General features: G+C 53.3%; 1 protein-coding gene across 1 annotated transcript in view; it reads right to left on the bottom strand.

Annotated features, from left to right (window-relative positions):
- The window catches only part of CLMN (calmin), a 100585-nt gene extending 75808 nt beyond the window's left edge, over positions 1-24777 (bottom strand). The window contains exon 1 of the mRNA XM_006925563.3: positions 24696-24777. Coding sequence (XP_006925625.1) covers positions 24696-24777 — 82 coding nt within the window. The remainder of the gene's footprint in view (positions 1-24695) is intronic.
- Between the last annotated feature and the right edge of the window lie 5 nt (positions 24778-24782).

Consider the following 24782-nt stretch of genomic DNA (forward strand, 5'->3'; position numbering starts at 1 on the left):
GGACACCCGCGGAGGGGGAGGGGCCGGGGTGCCCGTCCCGCAGGCACAGGGTAGGCTACGTGCAGCCAAGCTCAGGGTTGTCCCAGAGGTTGACCCAAGCCCACCGGCATCTCGGTGGAAGGAGCAGAAAGACCCAGGAGACAGCCTTGCGTCCACATTCCAGGTCCCTGCCCTCTCCCTTGCCCTCGCCGGTCCCTTCCAGCGTGATCCTGAAGTTACTTCTTGTTCTACCACATGCAGTTTATTTTAAAGTGCTGGGTTGAGGGTTAGGATGTGAGTCCCTGTGCTATTTAGTCTCCATTTGCACGCCCCCTCCCACCAATTCATCCTTCATCCGGGGGGCTGATCCCTCCACAAGCTGCATCCCTGGGCACCCTTGTCCTTTGGCCAGCTGCTGGGGTCGGCTAATGGGAGACGCTGGCAGGACAACGGGGCGCAGATGGGACAGATGACTGATGAACCCGTCTCCCCAGCTGTGGTTTCAGCCAGGACTGCATTCATCAACCTCAGCCTACAGCTCCTGCCGGGGACCCCTCATCAGCCTCTGGATTTTGGGGGTTCCCACAATTCCACCCCCTTCCTTATCTGTTACAGCTCCCCACTACTGTGAGTCCTGAGTGTAGCACCTCCTTTGTGGGGGCCCTTCTCCCGACCCCACCTCTGTAAATAACCCTCCATCAAACCCTGCTTGGCTCCTGACTGATAAGGTGCCCTGATAAACTCAGGCTTCCAGGGAGGAGGATGCTGCCCTTGAGGCTGCAATGCTCACGGGCTGGTTAGTTGAGTCCAACCTAAGAGGCTGGCAGGTGCAAAGGATGCAGGCAGCTTCAGAACGTCAGTCGAGAGGTCAGAGCTATCATTCACTCAACAAACGTTTCACCTCCCACATGCCAGGCACTGTGCTAGGTGCTAAAGGTAGAGGGGTAAATAAGAGACAGCCTTCACTCCTGGGAACAGCCCAGCAGAGGTGACATGTGTAAACAAACCAGTGACTGGGGCACAATGGGATAAGAACTCAGAACTGCAAGGGAGGGATCTACTAGTCTGCATAGGGGTGGAGTCAGCAGAGGCTTCTCAGAAGTGACGTTGGGCTGGGCCCCTTTGGATGCGTAGGAGTTCGCTGGCTGAAGGAGCACTCAGGGCAGAGAGAAAAACATGAGCAAAGACAAGGGGAAGAGAGATCTGGCGGGGTAAAGGTCGATGTTCTCACATCAACAAAGAGACCAGGTTACTTAGAGTGAAAGCCGCCCAGGACAGAGGAGCGGCCCACAAACAAATCCTGCCTCAGGACCTTTGCGCGTGCTGCTCCCTCTGCCCACAGCACTTGTCACTCAGATGCTGGCATAGCAGCTACTTCTCGCTGTTCGTCTTCTCAGAGGCCTCCCCTGACCACACACAGCTTCCTGTGTGAGCTTCCTGTCGCTGCTCTAAGAAATCGCCACGTGGCTTAAAACAACATAAATTTATCCTACGGTTCTGGAGTTCACAAGTCTGAAATGAGTCTCGTTTCAAGGCTCTATCCTTTCCGGAGGGTCTAGTGGAAACATCTATGTTCCTCTCCCAGCTTCCAGGGCCCGCCCACCTCCCCTGGCCGGTGGTCTCTTTCCAGCTGCAAAGCCAGCAACAGCTGGTCAAGTCCTTCTCAAGATGCATCACTCTGACTCTGACCTCTGCCTCCCTCCTTCGCTTAGAAGGACCCTTGTGATAACACTAGGCCCACCTGGAAAATCCAGGCCACTCAATCTCATCTCAAGATACTTAATCACATGTGCAAAGTGCAGTTTCCAGGGATTAGCATGAGGACATTTTGGGGGGTCAATATTCCAACTACCACCTTCCCTCCCCTTTGCCCACCTTTATTTTCTTCCAAGCACGTCTCACACCTGGACTTTGACTATTTGTGCACTTGCTTATGGTTCATCTCCCCCGGGAGGGTGTGAAGCCCCTGGGGAGGGGGAATATTGTCAGTCTGGCCCACCTTGTGTTTCCAGAATCTGGAACAGCGTCTGGCACGTAGTATTTGCTGAATAAAGGCGCACTGGACTTGGGGGTGGGGGGCGGGCAGGTGAGGCCGTCCGACAGTCAAGCCCCTGCTGGCTTCCCACCCTGTTCCCCCCCTCCCCTCTCCCCTCCAGGAGGCAGCAGTTGTGAAAAGCCTGAAGCTTCTCTGGCTCTCACCTCACAGAGGTCAGTCACCGAATCCAGACTCCCCACGGGGCCGCCAAAGTTCAGGTCTTAGACAGTTACCCTCTGAACCAAGGGAGGAGGGTCATTGTCAGGGGTCACTGGGCAGAGGGAGGAGCCGGCCCAGGCCCAGGGCCAGTGGATGAGGAGCCAGCTGGGAAATAAGGGCTGGACCTGGGTGGGTGCAGAGGGCAGGTGCCAAGGACATGATGGCTCTGGGCCCAACTGTGAAGGGAGGATGCATCAAAGACTGGGGCTGGGACGCTGGGGACCCAGGCTTGTGCAGGCACAGAAGGAGTGGCCCTCGGCAAGCAGGAAGCAGGACCCTGGCCTCATTCTGGGCTGGAGGGAACTGCAGTCCCAGGGCTTGGGGCAAAGAGCCCCTGGGAAGGGGAGCCCGACTTACCCGCTCCCAGCCAGGGCCCAATTTTCATTTTGCGTGGACGCCACAAATTACGTAGCCAGCCCGGGTGCAGTTCAATGGTAGACCGTCAAAGAGACTTCTGAGATAAGCTAGTCCTAGGACTATAAATCCTTGACTCCTGTGAAGTGCTGCCAATCCAGTGCCATGGAAGGCATTGCTAATCAAACCTAGCTCACCGTCCCACAGACTTGGTCCGGGCAGCCCCAACCAATCGATCAGAACAGGTAGCAAAATCCAACCCTTCCCTTTCTGGATGAGGAAACAGGCCCAGGGTGATCTGCTGATGACCACACAGTGCACAGAGCTCGACCCTCCGGTTGGCTAACTTTTTCCGTGTCCCAGGCAGCCTCTGTCAAACAACGAACTCCGAAAGCACACTGCTAGGAAGCCGACGCTCCTTTTGCAACGTGAATTATTCATGAGTTTTAATTAGTTCCATTTCCATCGAATAGGTTAAGACGGAGACACAGAACACTCTAGTTGGTGGCCGTGTTTGTGGGGAAGGCAGGCCCGGGGGCAGGGCTCGACGTGCGCCAGGCAGAATGCTGGCAGCTCATTCTTTCAAAACTTCGTTTTTCTTATTAGTAAAAACTCAACATATTGTTTGTAGACAAAGTAGGAAATACACATAAGTGAAATGAGGAAAACACCAGACACCCACCAGTGCACCACGTGGACAGAGCCGCCGTCGGCAGCCCGAGAGCCAGCCGGGGGCTTTGAATGCAGCCGACGCCCCCTGCCCTCCCGTGAGTGCGGGGGCTGCACAGAAAAGGCACCGACTGCCATGGATGTGGCAGTGACAGGGCTCGGGCCCCTCCCCCGACCCCGAGGACCTGGCCGAGGACCTGGGCGCCACCACACGGGCACGGTGGCTGTTGGGAGGCAGGACAGGATCCTGCTTGGACTCAAGGAAAAGGACACTGCAGGTGCTAAGGGCAGAGCAGACCCCCGGCCTGGGGGCAGAGGCAGCCACAGAGCCTGTGAGGGCCACGGCCAGGATGGGTCGAACGGTGGACAAGCCGCTGCCGCCGGGTGCCACGTGCTTCCCCAGGGGGTCTGTCCAGCCATCCCAACCAGGCCTAGTGTTAGTCTCATGATGTGGGGTGGGGCAGGGGGACAAAACGGAAGCTCGGAGAGGTCACACGGCTGGTAAGGGACAGGGCCGGGACACCCATCAGCCTGAAAACCCATTGTCAGTGACACTCCCCTACGTGCACGATTATCCCGAAGTCCGACGGTTGAATAGAAAGTGGAATAAATCACCACGACCTCATCCTGAGCACCCCCAATGGGCACACCCCACTCTCCTCCATCATCACGGTTCTTCCCCTCCGCCTGGATGCCCTCCGCCCTGCCCCCAGCCTAGCTCTCTACCGGGCTGCTTTTCTTTCAAAGGGGCATCAATCTTGGGGATCTCATGGCCCCATGTAACACACCTGCCCACCTGCCCCGATGTGCACAGTCTGTCCCTGCACTAAGCTGTGGGCGTCTGTGGCACACCGAGGGAGCCCAGGCCCTGCCCCACACTGCCTGGGCTCAAACCCCAGTCTACCTCGCACTGGTCGTGTGACCGCGGACAAACCCCTAATCCTCTCAGAGCTTCAGGCTCCCCCTCTGCCTCATGGAGATGACAACGGCATCGTCCCAGGGCATAAAAGGCACTGAGCTCAGTGCCTGCCCCCGAGTAAAGTCACTAGTGATACTAGTCTTCTAGCAGCTCAGTCCCACGGGCCTATCAGAGTTCAGCATTGAGTAATATGGTTGGAAGCCTGGGTCTTGGGTATCTTCAAAGCGTGTCCTCTCTTCATGGTGCTGCCTGCAGTGCCATTCATAGAAAACACAGCGGGAGCAATGAAAATGGTTACTACAGGGAACTAGGTGCCCAAGGATTACACACACATGTAGTCATCTTGTTTAATTCCCATAACAAGCAAGAGAGGATGTCACTGTGCCCATTTTACAGAGAGGAAAAACAAGACCTAAAGAGTTTAGAGACTGGTCTAAGGCCCCAGAGCAAAAACATGGCAAAACTGGGAGCTGTAGCAGAAGACTATTGGGAAGCCCACACCCCAAATATCCATTCTCTCTTTCCTTCATAGAAAAACCCCCTGTTCTAAGGTGGGCACCACAGACTCTATTTGTTAGCCTCCCTCACAGTTAATTGCAACTATGTGACCAAGGGCTGGCCAAGAAGATCAAAGCAGAGATGTCAAAGGCTGTTTCTGTCCATTAACAGAGCTAGCATTCACCCCTCAACCTTTCTTTATTGTCCCTTCCTCATTCAACCTAATGTAATGGCTGGAGCTCTAGCAGCCATCTTGGACTGTGTGGTCACGAGGTACAGAGGGCCGTGTGATGAGCTAGAGGGAGCCTAGGCCCCTCACATTTTGTGGTGCACAGTTGCCATAGCAGCTTTGGACTGCCTGTGCAGAAACACATACCTGTTTACAACACTGTAACTCATAGCCAACCCTAATCTAGACTGGTCCGGAATTACCCCAGGTCTGTCTCAGAGGTGGCGAAAGCAAAGGTAGGCCAGCTAGCGTGTTCCCAGGGAGGGCTCTGGGCTTGGTGCCTGCTGGGGGCCAGAGGGAGAGGGTGGCCATCAGACTCCTACCTGTGGCTCTTCCTGTAGGTCTCACTTTACTAGGTTTGAAAGAAGTCTTAAAGTCTCGTTTACAAGGGAAATCTATGCCCGGGGCTCAGTGGGAGTCCTGTGGCTTTGATGAGGAAGATTTTTCAAAGATCAGCGTAGAAAGTATGTCCTTGCATGGTAGTCACAGAACCAAAACAAAAAGGCCACTTTTGTGCAGTCCTGTTTAAACAGACACACCAGTATCATGAAACAGCTGTGGTGAGGAGTGTCTTAGCTCATTAGTGCTCCCTCTCTCTCTAAGTTAGATTTATTGAGGCATAACTTACACATAGGAAAATTCATCTGCTCTTCTATAGAGTTTTGATGAATAAAGTTATGAAACCACCATATTGAAGATACAGAATAGTCTATCACTCCAAAAAGTTCCTTCGTGCCCCACAGTAGTCGATCCTCTTGTTCCACTCCTTGGCCCCTGACAACTGCAGATCCATTTTTTGGTTCTGAGAATTGTGCCTTTTCCAGGATGTCATATAAACGGAACTGTACACCATTAGAATCTGGCTTCCTTCACTTGGCATGCATTAGCAGTCCCTCCGTGCTGTGTGTGCTAGGGGTCCCCCCTCTTTCTTATTGCCCAGCAACAGTCCCCTGTACGGAGACACCACAATCTGCGCATCCAGTCACCAGCTGAGGGACACTGGGATCGTGTCCAGTTTGGGGCTATTGTGAATAAAGCTGTAGAACAGATTCCTACACAGTGGTGTGGCTGTGTTTCCATTTCTTTTGGTAAATACCTAGGAGGGAAATTGCTGGGTAGAAGGGTTGGCAGAAACAACTACACTTTGCTGAAGCGGCTGCACCGTGTCGCATCCCCACCAGCAGTGCGTGCGCGTTCCAATGGCTCCACGGCCTTGCCAGCGCTTGCGCAGGTCTGTGGTACAGTCAGAGCATTCTCGACTCTCCTCGCCCCATGATGTCAGTGACTGCCCCGGCCCAGCCCACCTGACCACCACCATCACTCCCGGCCCCCTGGTTCCCACCACCTGCTTTCTTCCTTCCCCCACGGCCCCCACGACAGTTTCCACGGTCCCATCCAGCACACGGCACAGACGGAGGCCTGTTTCCTCTCTCGCCATTATGGACAGAAAGATCTGCCTGAAGGTGAGCTGATGGATTCCGCCCTACCTGTCCCAGGAACACACCTCTGCAGGAGGGGACTCCTCTGCAGCCACCACTACCTTCGCTGTCCTTATCTGCCACCCCTGGGGACAAACGGTGCCAAGGAAACAGAAACTGTTCACTCAGACACTGGCCCAGCGACCTCAGAGAGAAAGGGGCCAGTTGTGCAAAGAGATGGTAACCTCGGAGACAGGAATGTGACCCCCCTACCTCCGAGGGCCACCTCCCCCCAAACACGCAACCTGGATAAGGAAGACAGCAGCATCCCGCCAGGCCGAGTAGACCTGTTTGAACAGACACACCAGTATCATGGGTCCAAGTGAAAACCAGCGGACCCGTAACAGGTGAGCGCGCACTCTTCTGCTTAAAAGGGTATATTTATAACGACAAAAGAGTTGGCAGAAGCAAACATAAAATGGAGATGGTTGCACATAAACGAGTAGTGATGACAAGTGTAAAAAATAGGAAACCACACGAAAAAAGACCCTTCTAAAGGGACGACAAAAGTCGACAGCGCCATTCGCGTTGCGGTGGTGGCCCTAAAATGTGGTTACGCAACTTTAATAACCACAGAAAAGCAAACAGGAAGTGCCACAGGGGATTAACCCAGCGGATGCCCCTGGGGATCCCGCCGTGCACGGTGCCCAGGTGCCCAGGGCTGTACCCCGTTATTCACAAGGCGAGTGCTGGCTCCCCAAGTACAGATGGGGAAACTGGCCCCGGAGTCAGGGGCTCACCCTCAAATCATGGCTCTTGTTGCACGTGAGGCCTCTGTTTTCGGATGGAATATGCTAAGGGCAGGGCCAACCCTTCCGTCCTGCCCCCTCGCCCCGTTACACGCCTGACCCTCGTCACCACCTCCAGCCAGCCAGGGCTGCCCCACCTGCCCATCACCATTTTAAGTCTCTAATGCCAGGCTCTCTAATCTGAGCCCCCTTGAGGCCCAAACAGATGGAGCCGTGGGGATCGAGGCCACTGGCGAGGGGATTCGGGCTCATCCTTGACCCATTCGCTCAGAAGCCACTGGTTTCCCCACACCCGATGGACAAAGTCCAATCTAGTCCTCCGACCCACACGTCGCTGCCTCCCAGAGCGCAGGACAGGACAGCATCACCCTATATGACCTGGGGCCAGCGGATCAGCCAGGGTGGCTCAGCTGACTCTGCAGCTTAATGTCACCAACACACTTGCTAAGGAATGAACCCTGCCGACGGCAGGGACGATGCCAACAACAACTGCTTCCTGTCATGAGGGTGATGATGTCAGCTACACAATGCTGAAAAGGGGGTGAACGCGTGCAGAGCTCCCACCAGGTGGCCTTGTGGACATCCTTGTACCGGAACAACCCTGTGAAGAAGGCACGATTCACCCCCATCTTGGTGAAACGTGTCCGGGGTGGCCGGAGATGCTATGACGGGTGAGCTTCTGCCCTGTGATGGAGTCAGGGGTCAGGCAGCAGTCCCCCTGGAGAGTCTCAGGGACAAACATGGGGGGAGTGATTCAGGAGGCGGCTTGGGAGCAAAGACACAGCACAGGAAGGAGAGAAACGCGAGTGCCAGAGTCTGCCAATTAAGCATCAAAAGGTCCTTAGAAATCAGAGTCTCACCTAGTCCTGCCAAACAGAAATAAAATGCAAGTCACAGATGTAACACGACATGTTCTAGTGACCATGCTATAGAAAGTCAGATGAAACAGGTGAAATTCATTTGACTAACATATTTTATTTAACCTACTATATCCAAAGTATTTTCATTTTATTTAACGAGATGTTTTATGCTCTTTTTTTCATAATAGGTCTTTTCATTTTACACTCACGGCACATCTCAATCTGGACTAGACCCAAGTCCTTGAGAGCCATAGGTGCCTGGCGGCTGCTGTACTGGACAGCACAGGTCTAGCCCCTCAGTTTACACAGCAGGTGCTGAGGTCAGAGAGGGGACTGCATGAGGCCAGAGCCACACGCTTGTCAATCACAGTACCAAACTCAGTTCCGGTGGGAGACCGGTGTGGCTTATAAGAACACAGGTTTTGGAGCAAGAAATTCGGGCCCTGCTTCTAACTAGCTGTGTGACTATGAATTTTGTACTTGACCTCTCTGAGCTTCAATTCCCTATATGAAAAAATGGAGATTATTCTCCCACAGTAGTTGTGAGAATATAAAATACCCAACAGAGTACTTGGCACATAGTAGGTATTCACTATGAGCACATGATGGTGATATGGGTGGTGAATATATTGTTATCACCATCTGCTTCATCGTCTACATTTTTAATCATCCTCAACCCAAAAAATCGTGCTTGAAGGGAGCAGTCCCTCCTGTCTCGGGAACAAATCTGCCTGGACTGGGACAGGGACAGGAAAAGGAAATGAGAGAGACGGGCCTGGGGACAGGAGAGGACACACCCACAGGGCACCAGAACCACAGCGCCTGCTGTACCCCAAAGCACACAGAGGAGTCACACAGAAGCCCCCCAACTCTGTGGGCCGCCATCAGAGGCAGCTCTTGTACTCTAAATGAGGGGGATGCCTCTTCGGAGCCGAGCCTACTTTAAAGGAAGCAAACCACAGACCTTCTGCTCTCTCTTATAAGGGCCCAGAGCCCCGGTCTATCGCTTGGTGGAGTAGGAAAAATCCAGAAGCTCTACCGCCGACTGCAAAGACATGCCCATCCTCACCTGGGGCGGTGATCCAGTACCCCCCACCTAACTCAGCCCCTACAGCAACTCTCATCAGCTCAGGTCAACGGAGCTGTGTCCACGAGCCTCGCTCTGTCCGCCTCGGCCTCTGGATGAGCAGTTCCCGCTACACAGAATGTTCCTCTCCCCTTCCATCGGGCTGACTCACTTATTCTTCTCGTTTCAACTTAAAATGTCACCATCACTGAAAAGCCTTCCATGGCACCCGAGTGTCCCTTATTAGACACTCTCACAATGGTCCCCCCATCACAGTTTCACTGTATCCTGATGGGACCACGGGGACTGACTCCCTGGCGTGGAGCAGGGACTGGGTCTGCCTCTCGCTGGTGCCTGGGACAGCGCCTGGCACCAAGCAGACACTCAATAAGTTGCTGTTGCATGAAGTTAACTAAAGAACAAGGAGGCTGTGGTCGATCTGACTTGGAGAGAAAACAGGCAATATTTTGGAAAACAGAAATAAACTTTGCAGCATCTGCACCTGATACATTAAGTCATGTTTGTGGAATAACCCCAACGGGTCATGCATTATTGCATCACTTAGCTGGATTGTTCCAACAACTGGAGAGTATTCAGTTATAATGGACACAATTCACAGAACAACTATTATATCAACTATTGATTTCCAAGAGCCTCAAAGCTAGACAGAGCTTCGTATCAAAGAGCCTTTTGAGAGAGGGGCGCGCGTCGTTAAGATGACTCTTCTGTGTGTGAGCAGGGATAGAAAGCTCTTCAGGGAAGCGGTTTCCCCCACTCGTTTCTATACACGTTACGCTACTGGCTCTCAAACGGTGGTATCACTCCCAGGCAGACATGCTGGGGAGATTGACTGTCACACGATTCGCATTTTGTGAGCTCAATCCAGGAGGCTAAACCTCCTGTAATGTGTGGAACATCCCACTCAAGGACATTCCTTTCTCTGCTCCCCAAACCAGCTGTGTCCCCCGAGAACTCACACAACGAGGACAAACCAGCTGTGTCCCCTAAGAACTCACACAATGAGGCATGCTGGCTGAAAGTCAGCCTAGGTCATATCTCCAAAAGGAAGTGGCAGCTGAGGGAAAATGAGTCCAAAGGGTCACATGACTAATGAGGACCCACTTAACCCTGTCCCCTCTGGGCCCTTTCCCTCCCCAGGCTGGACCAGTCACCTTCTGAACACTCCATCACACAGCATCTTCCTCTTTCACCTGGAGGCCCATCCCGCCATCCCCACCTGCCCAAACTGCCACCCAACACCAGGTCCTGCTCCACGGCAACTCACGCAGTGCTTGTCAACCATGCCCTGTGGTCTCTACAACGTGATCCCACACGCAGACCCCAAGCCTGACCTCAAAATACTGACTAAGTGATCGGTTCACTCATGCCATTCAGTTGAACCCCCACCGAAATATCAACCACCATACCAAAAAAAAAGCCCTCTTCTACTTTAGACAAAGAAAGAAACATTTATTGAAAAGGTCTCGCTTAGTAGCAGGCATCTGGCATCTCTGACTTCATTGAGCCCTCCCAACAAGCCCGGGAGGGCACTGCTATTACTAAAGTCACGTTATAGGCAGATGAGACCAAAGGTCCACGGGGACATGTAATTTGGCTAAAGTTTCAGAGCGAAGTGAAGGAGCTAAAATTCAAGTCCACACCTGGCTTCGAACACCTTCGCTCACCTCTGCAGCCTGGTAGGCTCTCCTTTGTCTGCTTTTGTTCTTATGAACCGACTGTTTGCCTGATAAGGGCTGCGGGGTAAAAAGCCACCATTTCCGGTGGCCTGGAGAGCCACAAATGGATTCATATTTGTATTGGGAGCTCCAAAGGGCGTGTCCACTGCGCCCGCCTCCCAGGTAATCCAACCCACTCAAAAATCTCGAAGATCTAGAAAAGTCAGCCTGGCTGGTCTGATGGCGGCTCCGGCAGGATAATCTTTCATCTGGCCGTGAAGAATAGCTTAACTTTAAAAGCCTGGCACCAGCCAACTCTCCCCCGGGTAGTCTATACTGTGGGCTGGGGCGGGGCTCCAGCATCAAACAGTGCAGAACCAAAGAGCCCGCTCCTTCAGCGGTTTGGGTTTTCTCTCCTGGGGAGCCAGTGCACCCCATGGGCAGCACAGGCTGCAGCTTTAAAACAAGGACAGCAACAAGAGGACATGAGCAATGGTTAGCACCAGGGGACCCAGTTAAAAGCCCACCTGCCCAGCTGAGAGGAGCTTTTAGGCCACTGATTGGGGATTTGAGGCCTGGGAGGGCCTTGGTGGCAGGTTTGTCAGAGGAAGCCCCTCCGTCTCTACAGCTGCGCCCCACCTGGACCCCTGACACCCCAGGCCTTGAGCCCCCAGCCCCAGGTAAGCAGAGTTTGTGGCCATTCGCTGGGACCGAAACCCCTTTGCAATTTCCCCCATTTCTCCTGGCAGCCAGGATTCAGCTGCAGTCTCTGCAAAATGGTCAAAATGGGAGGGAACCAAGCGAGTATCCTCGCACTTCGAATCTTCAAGGCCAGGGCGAACACAGCATCACCGGCCAGGTTCCCATGGCTGCCCTGAGACACTTGGAAAGGCAAGGGAGTGACCTCTCAGAAGAGGACAGACTCCACACAGGGCTTCTAATTTCGGTCTAGTTGAAAAGTCAACCAAAACCTATAGTACAGGCAACTTGTAGGTCATATATACTGTGCATTGAGAAAATGAACCCTAAGGAAAGACCAGGTTCTGCACGGCCACAACATTTTGCAGGGTGAGAAGAAGATGGACTGCGGTAACTGAGCAAACTCAAGAAATCGGCATCTTATGTGCCAGCAAGGAGCACAGAAACCGACCCACTTACAACCCAGAAGTCCCCAAGGTTCTGGAGTGAGTGGTGACAGTGTCTCTGGAGGGGTGACTGAGTGGAGGGATGCAGTCAGAGGATGAGATGGAAGAACCAGCTGGATCCCGGGCCCCCTCCCCCATGTCTCCTGGAGGGGTGACTGTTTCCCCTCCATCGGGCACAAGATGGGCAGTTCATTCTCTAAGGGGGAATAAAACAGAAGGTCTCGGTGCTAACTGGACTGAAAATGGACAGATTAAGAGATTTTAGAGGGCCTCCTAAGCCCAAACCTCTTCCTTTTTTCAGCTCCCAGACCTCCACTCCTCACCCGAGCAGCCTGGCCTTGACCCTCCAAACAGGAAACTATAAGACTCTCCCTTGGGGAGTCTGACCAGCCCAGGGGGAAAGACTTAAAGATTCTGACCTGGGGTTCCCATGACAACCCAGCAGGACACCCATCAAAGAAGCTCCTGGTCAAGAAGCCCCACCCCTGTGCTTAGAGCTTGCAGTATACTTTTTAGTCCCCGATTCTTAAATATGAGAACACAACCAAGGACTATGAAACAGATAAAGAAAGAAGCATCTAATGTGAAAGCGGTGTCTGGAACAGTACCAGAGAGTTTGGAGATGAACAAGGAGCTCCTGCACCACAATCAACAAACAACTTTAACGCCATGGAAACCAGAAGGTAGAGCGGGAAAGGAAACGTGAGGATAAGTTACTACGTGACTGAGCTCTGCATAGTCCGCCCTAGAAGTAACAGTGCAAACCCCAACTACTGAGTTTACCAAAAGCAGGATGTAAATATATCGGAAATTTGGGAGACAGGAAAGATCTGAGTTAACACGGGTGAATAAGAGACCTACATCTTTACCTTCCACAGTAAGAAATCGGAGCCTAGGACCAACAAAGCAAGACTAAGTAATATTTGCATGTGATTTAGAAACATAGAGGAAAATACCAAAATCATCAGTCCAAATAATTTGCAAGCAATCACCTCTGGAATAAGGGGGTAACACAGGGGAACCACGGTTTTTCACACAAACTTTGGAGAATTATAGTTATGTATGACATGGAAAAGGCAAGGGAAGGGAACAGATGAAGACATGTGACATCAATGAACGTTTTAATAACCAAGAGAAGTTGGAACTGTCCCCTTTTTCACTAAAAAAAAGATATCGCCAGGTTCAGACATCTATAGGCAGTCAATACGAAAAAGAGGCTAAAACTCAAAACCCAGATCTGCCAGACCCCAGAATCTACCCTTTCCCTTAGAGCGTTCACTCATATAGTCAGGAAATATGAACTGAGCATGCACTGAACCTGGGACAGGTGGCTAGACCCTGGGGCACAGCAGTGGACAGGACAGGCCCTTGTGCCCAACCCAGCGAGGCTTCTGGTCTACCAGGACAAACCAAAAGTAAAGAAGCCATCACAAATAACAAGTCCACATGTAGCAGTGTCCTCCTTGGGCAGTCACTACCCATCGAGGGTTACACTTGCCTGATTCCTGGCCTCCTCTGCTAGCCCATCATCGACCCCGTGGCATCATAGCACATTGTCCCCTTTGTCCCGCCCCCCTCAGGTAAGCCATCACATGCCATTCCATGGCACCTGCCCACAGCACTTCTGGGAACTCAACAGGCCACCACCCAGGCCTGACAACACCGCACTCTAAGGCCCAAGGCACTCGGCTTTGATTTGGAAGGTATCACGTTTTCTTTTGTTTTAGATCAGAGTCAGGCCCAAAGGCCAGACCAGCTCGCTAAGAGAGAGCGCCAGACAGTCTCCCGTGCCCATGAAAGGAAAGTGAGTACCTTGTGGAGACCAGCCTCCAGCAAGTGCTGGTGGGCACGGGGGGCCGGAGTGTGGAACGAGACATCGGATGTGCTGCTCACTAGCTGTGGGACAGGAAAAGGTGCTGAGCACCCCCGGCCTCAGTGTCTGCATCTGCAGAGTGGGGATGTAACACCAACCGCAGAGGGCTGTAGTAGAATTAAAAGACGTAACAGAGATGACCGTGCTGTGTAATATGCCATTGCCACAATACGACCCAGGATGAGGGTGACAGGATGGATTCCCATGGCTGCCACCTGACACGTCTGCCACAATTCAAAGTTATAGGAATTTTATCTTGTCGACCTCTTAAAATGGGACCTACTCTTCTCAGATCTGCCCCTGGGGATCACTAGTCAGGAACCACCAGTCAGGAACTTAGACTTCTTTTTGTCACACAGTGAGGATCCTGGAATGTACGCGACTACGAACAGCTGAGTGGCTGAGTGGGCTCTGGTGAGGCCCGGTATCCCAGGCCGGCGGACTTCTTGCCCAACATCCCTTTGCCCGGTCCAGCTTTCCTCATGGGTTCCAAGTCAGTTACCCCTTCTGTAGCCAGCCAGGCCTTGATCTGGTGCCGACCAAGTGTCTCCCTGACCCTAAGTCCAAGTCCCTCGCCCAACCCCATATTCCCAGACATAGTTCTGATACCTGCTCCTACCCGTCATTGGCTCAGGAGCTTGGCATTTGTGGTGCCCTCGCTCAGCCTCAGTTTTGGGGGGATAGATTATAACGCCTACCACGGGGGGTTATTTGAAACACATGATACGGGGTCCGGCAAGCAGTCATCTTCCCATCCCCCCACCAAAATCACATCGACGCCCTGGAACCAATTAAGACAATCCCGACTTAACTGATTTTTATACAACCTGTATTCTATATTATATATTTTTCAACAATGGTACCCCAAATTATGTTCTGTCACTCAAGCTGGGTCTTGGCTAAGTCAGCCTGACAACGAAGGGGCCAAGCTACAGCACGGGGGAGGCTTGTAGTTATTCTGCCATCTTCCTTGTACCACATGTTTAAGGAATTAATGGAACACGTGATTGCATTTCACCCTTGCTTTATAAAAATAAGGAAAAACAACAAAAAATGAAAGCACCATTATCAGTGATCACAACTGGTTTCATAAACTTAATACCATGTGGACAACAGTGGAACTAGAATAATGAAGGTTATGGGTTGACCTTCAACTAAGAAGGGAGGGCAAGGTCATAAAGTAACATGGAACGAAAGTGCAGTACGGTGCCGTTCACCACACTTGAACGGTGACTCACGATGAGGATTTTTCTCCCATTCTCTGGGAATTTAAATTTCTCACAACTTCTATGCCTAGCCTTTTAACAGTCGATGTCATGTAACTAAAAGCTGGGAATGGTCTAGATGCCAATATGATGTACTCTTGTTTTCTGAACGGACTTTGATATTTCACATTACTCGAGTAGAAGATTTTTAACCGAAACATCCAGGACGTGACTGTTCCAGGTTAAAAAGCATTTTCGGAGTTCATGGATCTCAACTCTAAAAGAACAAAAGGATTAGAATAGGGATGTTATTGCTGCCAGGACACGTTGAGTCCCAGGGTCCACACAACAGGATATGTACCCAGAGGCTGCTGGGACATCACCCTCTTAGTCCCAGGGCTACGGAGCATGGACCGGGCCCCGTGACACGGTCTCTGGTTACTCACGGCCCTGCGTGTATCTCAGCTGACACCACCACTGCATCTGGACTCCCGGAGAGAGCCTCTGCGGAACGAGGCCGGGCCCCTCTGCTCTCCTGTCCCCCGCGTCCTGCTCTCCTGCCCTTTGTCAGACAGCCCAGGTCTCTGCACTTCTGGCTCAGGCCTGATGCCACCATCCTGGGTGTGTGCCAGACTCTCATGGAAACTATCTCACAGATGCATCTCCTACAGGACGAGGACAAGGCTTGCGGGCCCCTTGTAACTGCGCATTAGTTTCATTTTGCTGGCGTGAAAAATGACCACATACTCAGTGGCTGAAAACAACACAAACCGATAATTTTACAGTTCTGGAGGTGAGCGTCCAAAATGCATTTGACAGGCTAAGTTCAAAGTTATTAGCAGGACTGTGTTCCTTCTGGAGACTTCGAAGGAGCATCCACTTCCCTCTCTTTTCCGGCTTCTAGAAGCTGTCCGCAGTCCTCGGCTCATGGCCCCTTCCAGCAGTGGTGCCATTCTGACGTCTGTCCCCATCGTCGCATCTCCACCCCACCCCCTCCGCCCCTCCTGCCTCATTCTCATAAGGATGCTGTGATTGACTGGACTCCTTTTACCGACTCAGGATCACCTCCATGTCAAGATCCTTCGCTTAATTGCATCCTCAAAGTCTCTTTTACCAAGTCAGGTACCACATTCCCAAGTTCTGAGGATCAGGATGCGAACATCTTCAGGGCCACTGTTCGGCCTACAACAATGTGGCAAACAGTTGTGAAGACCTACTCCTCCCAGGGACCTACTCGGGGGCGGTCCCCACACAATCCAGAGGCCGCTGTTCTAGGCATGGTCATGGTCATTCTGCAGGAGGAGCCTTGCAGACAAAGGGACAAAGGGATGGCCTATGGGGGAAACAGGAAGATGTCTGTGTATATCCGGGTCTGGTTCATTCCAGGAGGGGCGGGAGAAGTGAAGGGCCAGACTACGAAGCAGCGCTTCTTCCTGGGGGCAAAGAGGCTTCTCGGTAGAGGATGGACACGGAGAGAGAAAGGCTGCAGGCCGAAGCAGGACTGGAGGTGCCAGAGGCAGGAAAATACTGGTCCCAGAGACTGACGACAAGGATGCTCGCAAAAGCAGGCAAGAACGGGAAGGCGTAGATAAGAGAGACTCCAGGGCCAGGCCTGACGGGGTGCAGGAGGTGAGGGAGGGCCGGGTGGAGCATGCCATCTGAGGGTTAAGTCATTTTACCACCAGACTGGTAGGTCATTTCCGTGTCTCCTTCCCTCCCCCCGCCCCCGCCCCAGTTCCCAGCTAGAAGACCTCAGAACACTGATTTTTTAAGTATGTCATACCGTAGAGGATTAAAAATAGTTTAAAGAGGAGAGGGATATAAATATCGCAAAGGCTCCTGGCCACATGGAGAGCCCCCCAGGAGAGGGAAGCAGGAGCGGGGCACCACGTCATCAGAGCCCTCAACGTCCTTCCAAATAGACCCCCAGTTCCGCAGGAGCTGAAGTCCCTGCTAGTTGACACCAAAATGACCCCAGGGCTTTTGCAAATTCCCCGAGTCCCCCCAGCTTTTCCTAGGGGCCCTGGAGCATAATCTCCAAGAAGCAGTGGGTCATAGCTCAGGATGGGGGAGAAACAAAGAAGGTCAATTGCTACCTCTGGGACCCACCTCCCTGCACTACGCTCCCAACTCACAGCCACAACCCCACTGAAGATCCCACACCCAGCCCGCCACCACACCCTCGACTGCTTGGTTTCACGATGTCACCTTTGTGATTAGATTCTTCCCCGCCCCCGCCCACATGCCTCCCTCTCAAAGCCGGTTGGAGCCTCCTCTCCCGCCTCCCGCCCAGCACCCACCTCCTGCACCCTCAGTCCTAATGGTCTTATCTCAGCCTCATGATGCCTGCGACTTCTGTGTACCGGGGACTCCTGGAGTGTCCCCTTCCTCCCTCCATTCTGGCACTAAGTATTTCGAGAGGAATCAATAACTGTTATTTGACAGAACAGCCAGGCTTCGAGTGAGCGACTCCATTTCTAAAGCAGGGACAGAACCCACCCCCCAGGCATGTGTCAGCCCTCTGGAAACAAGGCTGGGTTGTCACACATGCAACAAGCATTCCCCGCTCTTGTCACCACAAGCATCTCCTACTTGTCACGTGCCCTGAGTCCGGGTGTGGGAAACAACACTCCCGCCATCCCACAGGAAGCCCTCTGGATTCGCACATTCTGAAAGGGCCAGATAGCAAACATTTTTCATTTTGTAGGTATTTATTTCTCTGTCACAACTAAATCGCTGCTATAGTGCGAAGCAGCCGCGGACCACATGCAAATGAATGGGCACGACTGTGTTCCAATAAAACTTTATTCACAAAAACAGGCAGCGGGCCAGATTTGGCCCACACGCCAGAATCTGCCACTCTCTGCTCTAATAGAAAAAATTAATAAAAGAAAAGGAGACAGACCGGCGAGGGGAAAAACACCGGCAAAAATTCTTTGAAGCCATACTTGTGATTTGTGATGCTGCCTCTAATTCCTTCTGTAGCTGGCACAATCTACCGGTTTTCTTTTTTTTCAGAGGCACAGAGAGGGGTGGGGGTGGGGGGATAAGAAAAAGGTTTCTATGGGAACAGGGAGTTTACTTTTAATGTTTCAACCACTGAAAGACAATTACTTTATTTTTCTCTTTTCCCCTCTGAAGCAGAACAGGCGTGACCCACGGCTTCTGAGGCAGGAGGACTCTGCCCAGGGCCTCAGCCGTTCCAGTCAAAAATTAAATGCCAGAGTGTTCCACGGGTCACAGAGGGCAGCGAACGTGATCTGGGCCTATTCGGCAAAGGGCCGCTTCCAGAAGCTCCACGAGCCCTGCGAGACTACACAGGCCTGCTCTGATGGCTTCGAGGCCAATCATGAGCCACTAACGAGTGATTCTGTGGCAAAATCTCTTCCCAGGTCCACTGCCAGCTGGACCGAGGGCCTCCCTGTCTCCACCAACAGACGCGTGGTGATGGGCTTCTGTCTTCCCTGGCCCCGAGCATTCTCGATCCTCGGCGTGAAGGTGCCCAGGTGAAGGCGAGAACCCACCTCCCTGGGCACCTTCCACTCCACCCAGATAGCTCAGAGCAGGGGTCCCACACCTTTCCAAGAAGCCGTAATTGATCAGCCACAATAAACCAAGAATGCACATCATTTGCCGACGTGTAGATTTATAGCAAAGCTTAGGAACTGCAACCTTTTCTACACGGGATCCTTAGTGGGAGTGAGTCTCCAGCACCTGCCGGTGAAAAGCATCCAGGAGTGAAGCCGGCTGGGCTCGGTGGTGCCCAGAGTCCCACGCCGGCCACCCACCCACACGTGTCAGGGACTGGAACGCGGTGGCTTTCCGTGGGCAAGCCGTCCTTATACCGCTTCTCACACTACCTTCCAAGGGGCCCATTTGAGCCTGATAGTCGAACCCTCTCATCCTGAAGATGAAGAAACTGAGGCACAGCCAGGGAAAAAGGTTTCCCAGGATCCCACGACAAGTGAGCAACGAAGCCAGGACCCAGACCCAGGCCTTCGGCTGCCCCGTCTTGGCTGTGGCACAATCTGCTCCACCTGGTGCGGTGCCTGGAGAGGAATCCCTACCCCGGGTTATGGATGGAACGGGACTGGTACATGGCCTTTTGTGGGCAAAATCCTAAGCTAACTCAAAGCCTGCGGTTTGCCTCCAGCCTGAAGGAAGCATTCTGCTGCTGAGTCAGTCGCCCTGAAGAACCAAGCGCTCGCCCCGGGCAGGGCCCTAATGGGCAGCAGGTTCCTGGAGACGGGAAAGCTCTGCCTTTGATTTTCTTTTCTTTTTCTTTTTCCAGAAACACCTGCTGTGCCCTCCAGACGCCAGAGGAGGCAGGAGCAGGGAAAAGTCCTCCCCGGCCCCTTCTCTTCTCTGGGTGCTGCATAACTCTGACCACAGGGGAGACCTCGATCCCACTGCTGTGCGTGCAGGAGGTCTGGAGGGAGCGGAGGGTGCTGGGTACAGCGAGCGGGTGGGCAGCCGTGGGAGAGGAGGCTGGGGCAGCGCCCCCCACCTGACCTCGGAGGGGCTGGCACGCCCGGCTCAGGCACTTGGACTTGATCTTGTACGCCGCCGGCCCGGCCCAGCCTTTCTGCCTGTATGGACGACGATGCTGTTAGTCCTGGGGTGGCCCAAGGAGCCGCCCTAAGTCCACAGGCTGGCCGTGCAGACCTGATGAAGAGACTAGCTGGGTGGGGGGTATACTGGGAGAGGTGACGCAAGGCCCGGGGCCTTTCAGAGGTCACTGGGGAGTCTGGGCAGGCATGGGGAGGGTCCGCGTCTGGGTCAGAGACAGCGGAATGCGAGGAGGAAGTGGACGAGGGCAGATCTTAACCACACTGCCCCTGTCCTGCCCTGCGCCTGCCTGCGGGCCAACCCGGCCACTTTCTTTGGTTCCACGCAAGGTCAAATTCATGCAGTTGAGATTCTGTTCAGCCCTCAAGGTCCGACGCTGACATGCCATCCTCTAAGAGGCCTTCCTTGCTCCGAGCCCTGAGACCTCCAGCTCCTTTACATGATTCACAGAGCGGGCGCACAGGATGCCTGGGCTCGGTCTGACCCGAGTTCAAATCCCAGCTCCACTTACAAGGCCATGACCTCGGGCAAGTCATTTCACCGCTCCGCTTCTGACACCAGCCCCTGCTTCGACCGTGGAAAGCATGGGAGGAAGCAGTCAGTACCCGCTGGAAGGCTGAAGGCTGCTAACTGTGACCGCCTGTTCAGTGGTCAATTCCAAGTGCCCCAAAGAGCAGCTCCTGTTTGCTAACCCGGGGTAGTACTGCTTTCAACAAATTCTAAGGGTGACCCTCAGGTGGGAGTGGGGAAGCTGCTCAGGGGACACCAGCCACAGGGCTCAGCTGGCAGTGGAGGACTCCCCCAGCTGGCTCCCCCAGAGCAGCGGTGGACACAGCCTTCTGCCTGCCGAGCCCCACCTAACTCCATCCACCTCCAGCTCTGCGTGCTCCGCAACAGTGAGGTCGAGGTTCACAGCATCAGACCCAACAGGCGCCGGGGTGACAGCAGACAGCCCCAGACTTAACTGACATCTGTGCTGCCAGAAGCAGAAAATTCGAGCTCCAGTCTGGCTGGGTGCCCATAATGGCTTCATGCTCCTTAGAGGCAGGGACAAGAACCAATGCTACATTCCCTGATGTCTGCACGATGCTATACACTCAGCACACGTCTGCTAAAGTGAACAGCAAAGGGCTGAGAATTTGGGGGGTGGTGGAGGCTTTTCACAGAAAGAGGAAGCATCTTCTGAACCCTGGCTTGACAACCGCCTTTCGACCAACAGTTGAGAGACCCCAGAACTAGTGGGACATTCAGCTGGACCCTAAGGCCAAGTCAAAGAGGGAGAGGGGACAGCCAAAGTAGCCTTGTCATCGGAAAGGTGCGGGAGCCTCTGCCACCCACAGCCAGGCAGAGAATATGGTGCAGACTTGTTAAAGACTGCCTCTGTGCTCAATTCTACCCCACATGGCTCCAAGGAAGCAGGACCACCAGGTGGAGGCTGCCAACATCCTGCAGTTCCCCTTCCTCCTCTCTGAAAATGTCAGCAGCTTGTCCAACCCCGTTTCTTTGCAAGGGACACCGTGAGGGCGACACAGGCAGCCTTTGCCCAGAGGGACATCATGCTCTCTGCCAGAGTCTTTCATTTACAAACACTTTAATGAGCCACCAAAGTGAACATATCCATAGGGACGTCATCCGCCCATGTGCCAGTACAGCAAGGTGTGTGACACACCTGACGAGAAAGACCACGCTTTGTGTTCCGCTTACCTAACCTCAGAGACAGGCCAGGAGGTCTTCATTCCAGCATTCCCTGGGGATGATCTGGCGCTGTCACAATTGTGTCTGCACGGATTCCAGAATTCCACTGTTCGGGGCCATAGATAAAGGCCCATAGATGAGCAACTGAGCAGAGGTCGATATACCTCCAATTTAATGTAAACGTATAGATATAGAGAAAGATATAAAGATATAGGTATGTTACTGAACCATTGTTTCCTGAAATGCAGTGTCCTCCTGGCTGACCCTGGAAGCCCCTGGACCCAGGACCACGAGAGTCAAGATTTCTGAAAAGAATCTTGGAACCAGGGAAGCTGGGACCCCTCCTCAGTCCTGATGATTACAAATGCGTGAAATCCCTCTGTACTCCGCCTCCCATCACCACGACAACTGCGACTACCTGTGCTTGAAGTAAGCTCACAGCTTGAAAAACAACCCTTCTGCCCGGAGGCCTCCTGCCTCCCCACCCACGCTGAGTTCAGTTGAACAAGGCCCCCACCCATGGCCGGAAGAGCTGATCGTCCAGACTGTCCAGGGCTGGCTGACACCCACCAGCTGGTTTGGGCAGATGCTCTAAGCATGGCACGGGGTGCCTTCTAGACTTGGTTCTTTGATTGAGACTTCCTGAGTACCACGGAGATGAGAAGGAAAAAAACGTCTGTTTAGCATCCAGTCAAGAGACAGGAAAGCCAAGAGGAAAATGGAGAAGGAAAAGAAGGCAGATTCCTGGCCCCACCTCCTCTCCCAGCCTCTTCTTAGCAATGACGGACGCCGCAGCAAAGCCTGAGCTGGCAACTCTACAGTGCCGGGGTACCCCCAGGACTTACAGTTTCATTCATTCACAATAGCCCCGAACTGCAAAGAACCCAAATGTCCCTCCCCGATGAACGGATCCACCATGACACGTATGTCCGTAGCACGCCACGGTCCCCGGCAATCACAAGCAACCAGCACCGCCTCGGCCCAGGGCTGGGAGCTGACACCGATGCGTACGCGGAGCACTAGGGGTCTCTTCCAGGTAAAGAAAATGTTCCAACCTGGACTGGTATGATGTTCGCAATACTCTGTAGATTAACTAAAAATTATTGAATCGTAAACTTATAACAGGTGAATTTTATGATGCGTAAATTATACCTCGGTAGTTTTATAACCCCACCCCCACCCTCAAAAAGGAAGCACTGATACAGGCAAGATTATGGATCGATGGCTCCAACATGCAGTGGAACAAAAAAGGCCAGTTTAAAAGAATACGTACCGTTTGAGTCAATGTTACGTGAAGTTCTAGAGGCAAAACTATAGTAATAAAGATCAGAGTAGTAGCTGCCTCGTGTGTGTCGGGGGGGCGCTACTGATGGGGAAAAGAGATGAGGCACCCACTCAGGGCACTGGAAATCTACATCCTGATCTGGGTGATGGTTACACAGATGTAAAAATGTAAACATGTGTGGGGCTTGCACTTAAGACGAATGCATTTTATAGACATATACATAATCATGTATAAGATATATACGTGATGTATATGCATACATTTAAAAGTTTATTATTTTAAGTGGCAAAAACCTTTGGTGCTCAGATTGTAACTGGCATCGCCTAAAAGTGAAGACAGTTCACTGGGAGCAGAGAGACCGAAGTCCACTCAGTGAACTCCTACTCAGCCTTCAGGACCCATCTCAGATTACCCCATTTGGTAAAGCCTTCTCTCACAGTTCTAGGTGTAAGTAACTGCTCTCATCGCTGAGCATCCCTTCACGAAAGCCGATCTTTACACTGAGAGCTGATGCTAAAAACATGCATGAAAACTTGCACCAAGAAATGGTTAGTATATGTTTATTAAACACGCACTGACTGCCTAACACACACACACACACACACACACACACACAGCCTAAACCAAATGCCATTTCAGCAAAAGACAGTAACGCCCACGCCCAAATAAGCCACTGACTGCCTAACACACACACACACACACACACGCTCTGACAGCCTAAACCAAATGCCATTTCAGCAAAAGACAGTAACGCCCACGCCCAAATAAGACACACTCTGGCAGCCTAAACCAAATGCCATCTCAGCAAAAGACAGTAACGCCCACGCCCAAATAAGATGTCACTTCTCGGACAACAGGATCCAAACATGAGACTTATTACCAAAAGGGATCATTTTTAACATCTCCAGCCCGATCCTCCCCGTTTTACACAAATCATGGGCAGAGGAGATGAGGGGAGCCCAGAGCAAACTCAGTGTCCAGTGGCCACTGCACTAGGCTCTCCTCCCACTTCAGGTCACCTCTGTCTGCATTGTCCTTGCCCAGCCTAGGGGTGGAGCAGGTCCACGTGGAGGCCCAGGAAACATTCCTTTATGTAATGTTTAAACTCGACTGCTCCGCCACCCCCCAGCCTGCCCCCTGCCTGCTGGGGCTCCCCAACCCCCAGCAGTAAAGGCACGGCAACTGCTGAGGGTGTTGGCACCCACAGTCCCGTCACCTCTCTGTCCCCGCCTCCCATCCTCCCAGCTCGGAATCCTGGAATCTCTAGAAACTCAAGCCTGCAGGGGAAGCTGCTACAGAAACTTCCCTTTGCCCAAGTCCAGGTGCCTGAAGAGAGGCCGGAAATGGAACTCTGTCCAGTTCTGCAAAGTTCACACGTGAAAAAGAGAGAGGCTGCAAACGCACCTCCAGGGAAAGCAGCTTTCGATGGGCGGAAATTGTGGGTGACATTTTCCCTTTAAATATTTTTGTACTAAGTTTCCACAACGAACAAACCCCTCTGAAAGGCAAACACACTTCAGCTATGGTGGGAGCCACTCGGAGCCCTCCCTGCCAGACGCGCCGGCCCCGGAGTTTCTCTTTCACCTCGTCTCAAGGGAGACGCCGGTCCCAGCGCCCCGCGCCCCGGCGGGCGGCGCCTCAGGGCCTCAGCCCGGCTTAGCCCGGGGCCAGGGGCAGGTCCTCGAGGAAAGCGGCGGGCCCGCGCTCTGGGCCCTCGGGACCCCGCAGATGCGCGCCCCTGGCCCACCCCGCGAGGCGCCGCCCCCCATTCAATGCCCCTGGCCTCCGAGGCACTCAGCAAGTGTGCGAACTCGCACACACGCACACGCAGTCGCACTTTCTCCTCCCCGCCGTGACCTGGGCCGCCGCCCCCAAGAGCCCACGTACAAACTTCTCCAAACTCGAAGCTCTGGCTGGAGGGGAGTCGTGACGTCCCCGCAAAGAAAATGGGAACCTCCCACCACCACAGACACACGTGTGCCTCCCAAGCCCTGGGCGCTGTGGCCAGGGCGGGCGATGCTGGGGTTTGGGGGCGGGTGTCTCAAACCCCCGCCTCACAGGAGGTGACAGGGACCGGGGGGGCGGTCAGGACCCGGCAGGGGGCAGCGCGGGTGGGAGTCGCTGAATGTGGGAGCCGCTCCCGGGGCGACCCCGACCCGGCGATCCTCTCCGGGGAGGCTGGGGCGCGTTACCTTGCAGGTTCTGGACGCGGATGTCGCTGATCTGCCCGATGAGCTCCTCGCGTTGGAACCAGTCCCATTCCTGAGCAGCCATGAAGC

This window comes from Pteropus alecto, unplaced genomic scaffold, assembly GCF_000325575.1.
Source record: "Pteropus alecto unplaced genomic scaffold, ASM32557v1 scaffold8, whole genome shotgun sequence".
NCBI lineage: Eukaryota > Metazoa > Chordata > Mammalia > Chiroptera > Pteropodidae > Pteropus > Pteropus alecto.